Source organism: Camellia sinensis, chromosome 2 (assembly GCF_055761805.1).
Source record: "Camellia sinensis isolate YWXY chromosome 2, ASM5576180v1, whole genome shotgun sequence".
Classification (NCBI taxonomy): Eukaryota; Viridiplantae; Streptophyta; class Magnoliopsida; order Ericales; family Theaceae; genus Camellia; species Camellia sinensis.
The window spans coordinates 210,111,928-210,122,543 of NC_138962.1; the positions used below are offsets into that span (position 1 = coordinate 210,111,928).

The 10,616-nt window shown below is 38.0% G+C and overlaps 1 protein-coding gene across 5 annotated transcripts in view; it reads left to right on the plus strand.

Annotated features, from left to right (window-relative positions):
- LOC114299972 (NAD-dependent malic enzyme 59 kDa isoform, mitochondrial) overlaps nucleotides 1-9,886 on the plus strand; it is a 32,434-nt gene extending 22,548 nt beyond the window's left edge. For 3 of the 5 annotated variants that reach the window (XR_014362415.1, XM_028244817.2, XM_028244812.2), the window contains one exon: nucleotides 9,493-9,886. Coding sequence is in view for 2 of the 5 variants with exons in the window: in XM_028244817.2 (XP_028100618.2) it covers nucleotides 9,493-9,564 (72 nt within the window). In the remaining 3 variants the exon portion in view is untranslated. Of the gene's footprint in view, nucleotides 1-9,181; nucleotides 9,294-9,492 lie in introns of all 5 variants that reach the window. The other 2 variants (XR_014362414.1, XR_014362416.1) reach the window with 1 other exon arrangement.
- The last annotated feature ends 730 nt before the right edge of the window (nucleotides 9,887-10,616 follow it).

Consider the following 10,616-nt stretch of genomic DNA (forward strand, 5'->3'; position numbering starts at 1 on the left):
GTCCGACAAGACTCTGTAAACTGTCCCGACATTGATTCCGGTTAGCTCCTTCATGGGTCCGACAAGACTCTGTAAACTGTCCCGACATTGATTTCGGTTAGTTTCTACAAGGGTCCAGCAAGACTCCGTAAACTGTCACAACAACTATCACAACATTGTCTGCTACAACGGTCCGACATGACCCCATAAACTGTCTTCTACATCGGTCTGACACAACCATCCAGTGTCCTCTACAACGTTATGACACCACCATACAGTGTCTTCACCAACGGTCTGACACGACCATACAGTGTCTCCTATCCTCTTTTATTTTTATGTATTTTCTTGTTTTGTTACTCTCTCCAAACTCAAGTTGGTTAGTTCCTATCCCCCTTGAGTTTGCGGGGGGCTGTTAAAACCTATCACCTACTTTACCCACTAAACCTAACCCACTACACCACTACCACCTCACCTACTCCACTAAACCCACTACACCACTACCACCTCCACTTCACCTACTCCACCTACCACCTCCACTTTACCTACTCCATTTACCACCTACTACCACCTACTCTTCTATATATAGGAATCATTGTAACATTCAATAAATCAACAATTACAAACATAAATCAATCAATAATACATACAATTTATTCTCTCTCTATCAATTTATTTAACATGGTATCAGAGCAAGGTTAAGCACTTAGTATTTTTCGCTTCACCGGCGGGCGGCAACCTCGCCTTGGCCGCCCGCCGGACCTCAACCTATTCCGCTGTCATCTCTATCAATACATATAGCTTCCAGTTCGCCACCACCAGAGGCGCCTTCTCTACATACAAAGATCAACCACTCTCATCTCTCTCTAGCTGGGTCTCTCTCTCCACAGACACACAGTAGCCACACACACACAACAAACATAAACTCTCTCTGAGATGAAGAGACCAACCTCTCTCTCTCGGCAACTCTCTCTTCGGTTTCTCTCTGCACCACCCAAATACATCTATATATATATATATATATATATATCTCTGATAGAGGGTGGAGACTTGGGCTCACCTCTTCTCTCCCTCTCGAAGAACACATGGGTGCATTGGTAGTTCAGACTGGTGATGCTTGCATCTGGCATCATCATCATCATCATCATCTTCACCTCAGCGGTGCCGGTGTAGTTGCTGTTCAAAAAGACTGTAACTGGGTTTGGCTTCTAGCTTGGTTCATCATTCTCGTTTCGGTAGTCGTTTTTCCAATGGCTGGTGTTTCATTTTGTGGCATGTCGCTGACGGTCCTGGACTAGTTCTGGGCTACCAGCGCTGTTGCTACTGTATTAAGGAATATGGAACTGTTCAGGTTCTGGTGGTTCGGTATGTGTTCTGCCGACGGTGGAAGTATCTTTACTTCGGTCTCGGTTTGGTCTTTTGTGCTATGTTGGAGCTCTGATTTATAACAGATTGCTGGACTGAGTTGGTGCATTACGCTCTGCTCGAGGTTAATGCTCGGCTGTGGCTAAAATGGCAAATCACATGGGCTCCTTCTCTCTCCTCCTTTGTTGTGTGAGATTGATGATGGGTAGGACAGCAGAGATGCTCCACTACGATTGTGGTGTCTTTTTTAAAATCATAATCATCTCTTCCATCAAAACAATATCTTTCACATACCCACCATGCTCCCTTTTTTATTTTTAAAACCCATCTTCTCTACTGCCCATATATATATATATATATATATATATATATATATATATCTTTTTTTTTTATTATAATATATTACTCAAACACACTCTCTCTCCTCCTATCTCCCATCACTTTGCTGGACAATGAGCCAATTCTCATTATCATTCTTATTATTTTTATTATTATCACATGGGCGTGTTCCCCCTCTTAAAAAAAAAAAAAAAAAAAAAAAAAATTTACCAATTTGCACAACACCATATTTTATTCATCTCCGGGATCAACCCCGATCACAATTTTACACACAAAAAAAAAAAAAAAAAAGAAACATCACCCACAAACACCCACCCACAGGCGGGACTTTTTCCCTTATCCCTTCTCTACTCTGCCGCCGGTCTTTTCTTTTTGCCTCCGTCCTGAGCGGCCCTTGACGGTGTTGCCTCCGTGTTTCTCACTCCACTGGGCACGATCACTCCACCCTGCTCCTCCACTGCAGCATATGGCGGACCTCCAAATCGGAACATAACGGTGGCCTTTCGCTTCAGCTCCTTGTTTTATGCCTTTAGCACACTTATCTCTGCTCGCGCATCCTTATACATGCGTTGGAGCAGAGCCAGCTGGGAGTTTAACTGTTGCACCTCATTTGTCCTGCTCTGCAGCCGGTGCGACAAGTTTGTGACCGCAGTCATGGTTTCCACACATGACTTCAGAGTATACTGATTGGCCTCAATATCAGTTTGCACCGCCATTTTTTGCTCCACCGACCGCATCGGAAAGTTCAACGGAGCAAACACAGAGGTGTTTGGTTGAGGTTCACTGGCCACCGCACCAGTTCTCTCTCTTGTTGACTCATTGAGGTCGGGAAAGAGAGTGAGTAGACCACGGGATGAAGAGGCCATATTCTGGGTAGCTGAACGGGAAGAAGAAGCCATGTTTTTTGGGTTGCTGAGTGTTTCCGAGAAGGGTTGGATACAGAGTATTTACAGATTGTTTCAGAATAACAAGTTCAGAGGTTTCAGTCTGGTTTGGTTTCCTCCGCCTCCGCATTGGTTTATATTGACACAGACGACGCGGCCGACACGCCGCTCTGTCGCTCACGTGCCTCGCCGCGTCTCCGGCTCACCTTTTGATGGTTCGACGCTTTCTGTCGGGCACGACTTTTGATGAAGTGGGCGCGCCTTTTGAGGGCGCAACTTTTGATGGCACGCCTTTTTTATGGATTGGGCACGCATTTTGATGGCACGTCTTTTTATGGATTGGGCACGCCTTTTGATGGCACGCCTTTTGAAAGATTGGGCACACCTTTTGAGGGTGCGACTTTTTAGGGGTCCGACAAGACTCTGTAAACTGTCCCGACATTGATTCCGGTTAGCTCCTTCATGGGTCCGACAAGACTCTGTAAACTGTCCCGACATTGATTTCGGTTAGTTTCTACAAGGGTCCAGCAAGACTCCGTAAACTGTCACAACAACTATCACAACATTGTCTGCTACAACGGTCCGACATGACCCCATAAACTGTCTTCTACATCGGTCTGACACAACCATCCAGTGTCCTCTACAACGTTATGACACCACCATACAGTGTCTTCACCAACGGTCTGACACGACCATACAGTGTCTCATATCCTCTTTTATTTTTATGTATTTTCTTGTTTTGTTACTCTCTCCAAACTCAAGTTGGTTAGTTCCTATCCCCCTTGAGTTTGCGGGGGCTGTTAAAACCTATCACCTACTTCACCCACTAAACCTAACCCACTACACCACTACCACCTCACCTACTCCACTAAACCCACTACACCACTACCACCTCCACTTCACCTACTCCACCTACCACCTCCACTTTACCTACTCCATCTACCACCTACTACCACCTACTCTTCTATATATAGGAATCATTGTAACATTCAATAAATCAACAATTACAAACATAAATCAATCAATAATACATACAATTTATTCTCTCTCTATCAATTTATTTAACAAGAATACTAATCTCAACTCAACTAAGCAAGTTAGTTATTCAGTTATTCTCATTGTTAATTAGGGACGGCGCTAAGCTATAGAGTATGGGGTTAATTGACCCCATCTGCCAATTTTGAAAATTTGCTTGAAAAAATATTTTAAATATTTATTTTGTCTATTTACACTGATTACTTTGTTGGTTGCACCCATACATTTGTTTGTTGCAAACCCCAAGGGGTTGGCTTGGTGGCAAGGCCTGGCTTTTGGGTGTGTGTGATAAGGAACAGACCTTACATGATGTAAATAAGAAAGGAAATGTTAGTGTACCATAGGTACTGTGTATTGTATGTAGAGTAGTATTACTAGTGTAACTGAATATGGTTAGGTTAGTGTTAGTGTTTAGTTAGTTAGGTTAGGTATATAAATATTACAGCTACTGTATAATGGTTTCTAATCAATGAATACACTTCTATATTTCTTCATGGTATCAAAGCGGGTATGAGCTCCAATGAGTGACTCTGCGATCGTGATCTCTGATCATCTTCTCCAAATCTCCGATTGTCTTCCAATTATCTTCTCTAATCACCGACCGTCTTCTTTAAATCATCTCAATGGCTGAAAATTCTTCAGTTCCTTCCACGATTTCTTTGATCTCGCCTTGATCTTCCCAAATTTGTCTTTGATTTCTTCAATTCCTGAGAATTTGAAGATTTTGATATCAAATCTTGGTTTGCTAGTCACCGTTAAGCTGGATTCTACAAACTTCTTGCTCTGGAAAAGTCAGGTGCAAAATCTTCTTTGGCAACCGACCTATTGAAGATTGTTGATGGTTCATATCTTTGCCCTAGTTTGATGATCCGTGATTCCTCTGGAGCAGAGGTCTTAAATCCTGAATTTGTTCAATGGCGATGCTTGATGCACACCTTCTGAGTTGTCTCATGGCTACTCTTTCTCCAACCATTCTTGCCTCTGTTCTTCATCTTCAATCAAGTTCTGAGGTTTGGTATTTTCTTGATAAGAAGTTCACATCATTGTCACGTTCGCATCTGCGTCAACTCAAGAACAAACTAAATTCCATTTCCAATGGCACAGATTCAATGGAAACATATTTGCATCAAATTAAAGAAATCTTTGATCAATTGCTCATATCTTTTGCAACAATTGATGATGAAGATGTCGTTCTCATTACTCTCAATGGCTTGCCTATGAAATATGATGCTTTTAAAATGGCTATTCGTGCCCATTCCGAGAAAATTTCCATGGAAGAACTCTCCTCTTTGTTGTGCTCCGAAGCTATTCATGTTGAGGGCAAACTGAAGCACACTTCGGATTTGACAGTTACATATGCCACACTGAAAGATTCCACCACTTCTTCAAAAGGTTTTACGGCATATCACCATGGTCAAGGTTCCTCTCGTGGTGGTTCTAGAGGTTTTTCTCATGGTCCTCGGTCCTCCTATGGCAGATTTTTGCCTCGTGGCCGATCTACAAATCGTAACAATCCTACCTATGGCACAATTTGCCAGATGTGTGGCAAAACTAATCACTCTGCTCGAGTGGTGTTATTGTCTAGATGCGCAGTTTCAACCCTTTCATCAGTCTCCCTCTTCACATCAGTCTTCATCTTCTTCATTTCTGCCTCCTCCATCCTCATCAAAGGCTTATGTTGCTGCCCTCACTAATGATCATTCTTCTCAACACTTTTCTCCTTGGTTTCTGGATTTGGCCACTACAGATCATATCACCAATGATCTTCATAATCTGAATTCTTGCCAACATTACCATTGTCCTGACAATGTCACCGTTGGCAACGGTACTTCTCTTGTTGCCATTCATCATACTGGTAAAGGTCTCTTACCCACTCTACATCATTGCTTTCGTTTAAATAAAATTTAACATTTCTTCTAATCTTGTTTTTGTTCAGCAATTAGCTAAGGATAATAACTGTTCCATTGTGTTTAATTATTCGTTGTTCTCTATTCAGGACAACCACACCAAAGCAATTCTACATAGAGGCTTTCATGCAAATGGTCTTCACCATTTTCATACCACATTATCACCATTGTCTTCATCTCCTAATGCTTTTTACAATACTACATCCTCTGCCTCTTCTCTTTGGCATAAGAGATTAGGACATCGTTCCTCTCTCAAATTTTCTCTTCAAAAGCATTTACCTATATCTTGAGTTGTAAATGAAGACCTGGGTGCTTGTGTTGATTGCTCAGTGTCTAAGTGTCATAGATTGCCTTTTAAACTTGCTAATTCTTCTGTTAATGCCCCGTTAGCTTTAGTTCATAGTGATGTACGTGGGCCCTTTTCTTGTACTACTCGTTTCAAATATTATGTGTTGTTTGTGGATGATTTTAGTCACTTTACATGGCTTTCTCTTGCCTATAAATCTGAAGTTTATTCCACGTTTATGGAGTTTAAAGTTTTTGCTGAAAACAACTTGGTTTTCCTCTAAAGATTTTAGATCTGATGGTGGTGGTGAGTACATTAATCATTCCATGCAATCTTTTCCGCATCATCATGGCATTCTTCACCAACACTCTTGTCCCAACACTGCTTCTCAGAATGGTGTTGCAGAGAGAAAGCATTTACACATTACTGAAACTGCCATTTCTCTCTTGCATCAATCTTCTCTTCCTCTTGTTCATTGGTTTGAAGCCATTGCCACAGCCACTTATCTTATTAATCGACTTCCTAGTGTTTCTCTTTCCAATCTTTCTGCATATGAAATTCTTTTTCACCATCCACCTGACTATATTCATCTGAAAGTGTTTGGTTGCTTGTGTTATCCATGGCTTAAGTCTCATGCTCCTCATAAACTTGCTCCTAAGTCTATCCCTCATGTGTTTTTGGGCTATCACCCATCTGTCAAAGGCTACAGATGTTTGGATTTTTCTAATGGAAAAGTTATCCTATCAAGACATGTCAAATTTCAGGAAGATATCTTTCCTTATGCTACCATCCCTTCTTCCCCTGTTCCATCTCTTTCTCAGTGCCAGACCTTTTTCTGGATCCCTACCCCTACTTTCCAGTCCTCATCCTTGTCCCATCCTTGTTCTCTACCCAAGTCCCAGTCCAATTTGCCCAGGCCTCAGCCTAGCTAGAATTCTGTCCTCCAGCCAAGGTCTCAACCCCATTTCTCATTCTTCACCAGCTTCTACAGCTGAGCCCCTTGCTCTTGTTCCGCAACCTGCACCTGTTCAGCATTCTGCATCAGTTCTGCACTCTGTTCTGCCTTCTGCCCCTGTTCTGCCATCTCAGTCCTCTGAGCTCTCTCTGCCCCTTGGACCTCCTCTTTCTCAGCCTTCTATTCCTATTAATGCTTTCACTATTGCCTTACCCCTTTCTCCTCCACTAATCTTCATCATATGCAAACCCGATCTAAATCCAAACATGTTTGCCTCATGGCTTCTTCCTCTTCTGTTGTCCCTGATCTTGTCACCACTGAACCCACCTCTTACCAAGTTGCTTTATCTTCTCCTATTTGGTTTCAAGCAATGATGGATGAGTACCAAGCCCTTCAAAAACAAGGTACCTGGTCATTGGTTCCTCTTCCCTCTTCCAAACAATCCATTGGTTGTAAATGGGTCTTCAAGATCAAACGGAATAGTGATGGTACTGTGTATTGTATGCAGAGTAATAAGAATGGAAATGTTAGTGTACCATAGGTACTGTGTAACTGAATAGTATTACTAGTGTAACTGAATATGGTTAGGTTAGTGTTAGTGTTAGTGTTTAGTTAGTTAGGTTAGGTAATAGGTATATAAATATCACAGCTACTGTATAATGGTTTCTAATCAATGAATACGCTTCTATATTTCTTCCGTATGCTCTCTCCAAGGTTCAAGAATCAAAATCTCTTAGGTGCTAACAATTTCTTGGGCTTGGTGCACTTGTGAGAAACTCCTTGCCGAGTGCTTATGCACCCTTAGAGATTAGTTGGACTTTGATTTAGACACCCCAGTGCCAATTAAAAAAAACAAAATAGAGTACATTTGTTTGTTGCACCCATGGGTCACACCACATACATTGGTATGAGTCAATTGACGCCACTAAAATTTGAAAAATCACTGAAAAAAATTCTATATATATATATATCATATTTGGATAATATTGACCCAATTAATTTATAAAAAAAGACCTTATTGCAATTAGTATAAAGTATCAGACTTTTAAAAATTTTTGGGTTAATTACAAAAAAAAATTCAAGCTGTGTTTGGTAAGCCTCTCAAATTATAGTTCCACCCATTGATTTGAGTGATGTTTGTTTTGAGCTTTCAAATCATAATTCTACACCCATTTCTCAAAATTCAATTCAAAACATAATCATTACTTTTCAAAACTCATAACCAAACACATAATTCAAAACTCTTTTCAAAACTCAATTCAAATCAATATTTTAATTTTTTTAATATTTAAATATTTTTAAAATATTTTAATTTTGTTGAGATTTTAAATATTTTAATATTTAAATATGTTACGATTTTTTAATTTTTTGAGTACTTTTAAATATTTTAATTTTTTTGTTATGTATTTGGTTACGATTTGAGTGTAATGATTTAAATATTTAAATATTTTAATATGTTCCAAAACTTATACGATTTGTGTGTAGAGTTGTGAAGGTGGTATGGAGTTTCGAGTTATGTGTTTGGTTATGAGTTTTAAAAATAATTTCTTAATTAAATTTTGTTTTATGTATTTGGTTACGATTTGAGTGTAGAGTTGTTTTTAAATTTAAAATATTAAAATTTTAAATTATTTAAAAATTTTGAATATTTCAATTATTTAAATTTTTACGATTTAAATTTTTGAATATTTATTTTAATTTTTTACTTATTAAATTTTTTAGATTATTTAAATTATTTAAATACTTATGATTTAAATTTTTTGAATATTTATTTTGAAAAAAATTTATTTCCTTTGTAGTATTTTCAATTAAAAATTGATTAATGTTATTTTCTGTTAATAATAAATTTTTTTAATTGAATTTTAAAAAGAGTTTGGTTGTGAGTGTTGATCAGAATTTTCAATAGTGTGAAAGTAGTGTGTTTTGTTATGAGTTATAACAATTTGAATTAAGTTTTGAAAACTCTTTCCAAAATTTATAACCAAACAAATTTTCTTACTTCACATGTCAAATCAAACTTTCAAAACTCAATTCCACACTCAATTCAAAACTCAATTCAACACTCTATTCAAAAATCATAATCAAACAAATTTTCTACACTCAAATCATAATTTCAAAACACACAAACTCAAAATACAACTTATATTCTCAAGTCATAGTTAGAAAGTCTTTACCAAACGGTGCCTCAAGGTTTCACGCGTTTTCACTCTAAACCCCAGTGTTTCAATTTCAATAAATTAAATCCTACAATTCATCCATATTTTATTATGCCCCCTCCGTCCATCTCCGTCTGTGTAAGTCCGTCTGTGTAAGGTAACAGAGGGGGTTTACAGTGAAAAACACGTAAAATCTTGGGATTTATTTTGTAATTAACCCTTTTTGTTTTTAGTGATTTTAATTTTGTAAAAATGGTTAATTACACAAATTTTTTTAGGTCATCTCTATATTTGTTCAAGTCCCAAAGATGACTAGATTTCTCTAAGTTCAAAAACGAATTCAGGGAGTCTACCCCACCAATCACTAGCCTTCCAATTTCTCCAACCAAAGTAAGGAAATTCATTGTAATTACATTTTTTTTTTTTACAAAAAGATTAGTATGAATGCACTAAAATTTATAGAAAACAAATGTTATATATAATATTGATTAGAGTGAAAAAATTTCCTAATGGAATTTGTAGAACTTAACCATTGATTCCTAGAACCGCCACTGTTAATCATCTCTGGCTTTTCTCATTTTGGATGCAGGAGGAGACGGTGGAATATGTCAAACACAACATGTGGTATCCAGTTTACAGCCCTCTTGTTCATGAGAAATAAAGTTCTGATAATCTCTCTCTCTCTCTCTCTCTGTGCGAATGATATTTTCTGCAGACACCATCCCAACGTTCTGCAGCCATTCAAATACTGATGATGTAACTGTAGTTTTGAAGCCTAGAGTAGTAATGTGGGTGAAAAAACAGAACTGGAGAGAGAAGGGTCATAGAAGTTGAAAAATAAGCCCTTTTATATAAATCTGCTTATTGATGTAATGAACAACAGCTTGTAAACTTTTTCTTTTTAAGTTTTTTCAAAACCTTATTGATGTTTCATGTATGCCCCTCTTTTTCTAGTCTACTTCAATTTGGTATTTCAACCTAAATATATTTTGTGATGATTAAGAAAACGAACAGAAAAAAGAGACTAAACTATTAATCATGTTGTGGGATTGATAGCTTAGATAGAGGGTTTTATTTATTTATTATTATTTTTTTGGCCTGTAATTTTAAGAAAGATTTATCTTTTGTAGGACCTCTAACGCTGTGTTTGGTTGGGGAATTTGGGGAGAGATATGAAAATGGAAAGGGAAATGGGTGTGAAATTAGGTGAAATGTAAGTATATTTTATTCACATTTTACCTACCTCTTCTATTTCTCTTTCCAAATTTTTCATCAAAATTTTCAATTAAACACGGCATAAATGAATTGTAGATGTGAAAAAAGTGTTAAGCTGAAGAGACTGATTTTTCAGTTGAAATCTCACCTGAAACTGGAGGTAACAAACTTAATCTGAAGCTGTGAACCCATAACCCATACATCAATTAAAAATTAGTCTAAACTCGTTCAAGTATAGAAATGAGTTGAGTTGATGGTGATTTAAATGGGTACATTCTCGACCACCACCTCTATTGCTGCCACGCCATCACAACCTCCTCCACACCATCCGCAACATCCATCTCGATCACCACGACATCCACCATCTCAATTATAAAAATAATAATAATAAAAAAAAGGTTAAACAAGGTGGATGGGTTGGTTCGGTTGATTTATATTATTTGTATCTCATTTAATTAATTAAACTTGTTAATTAAATGAGCAAGGTTGGTTTAAGTT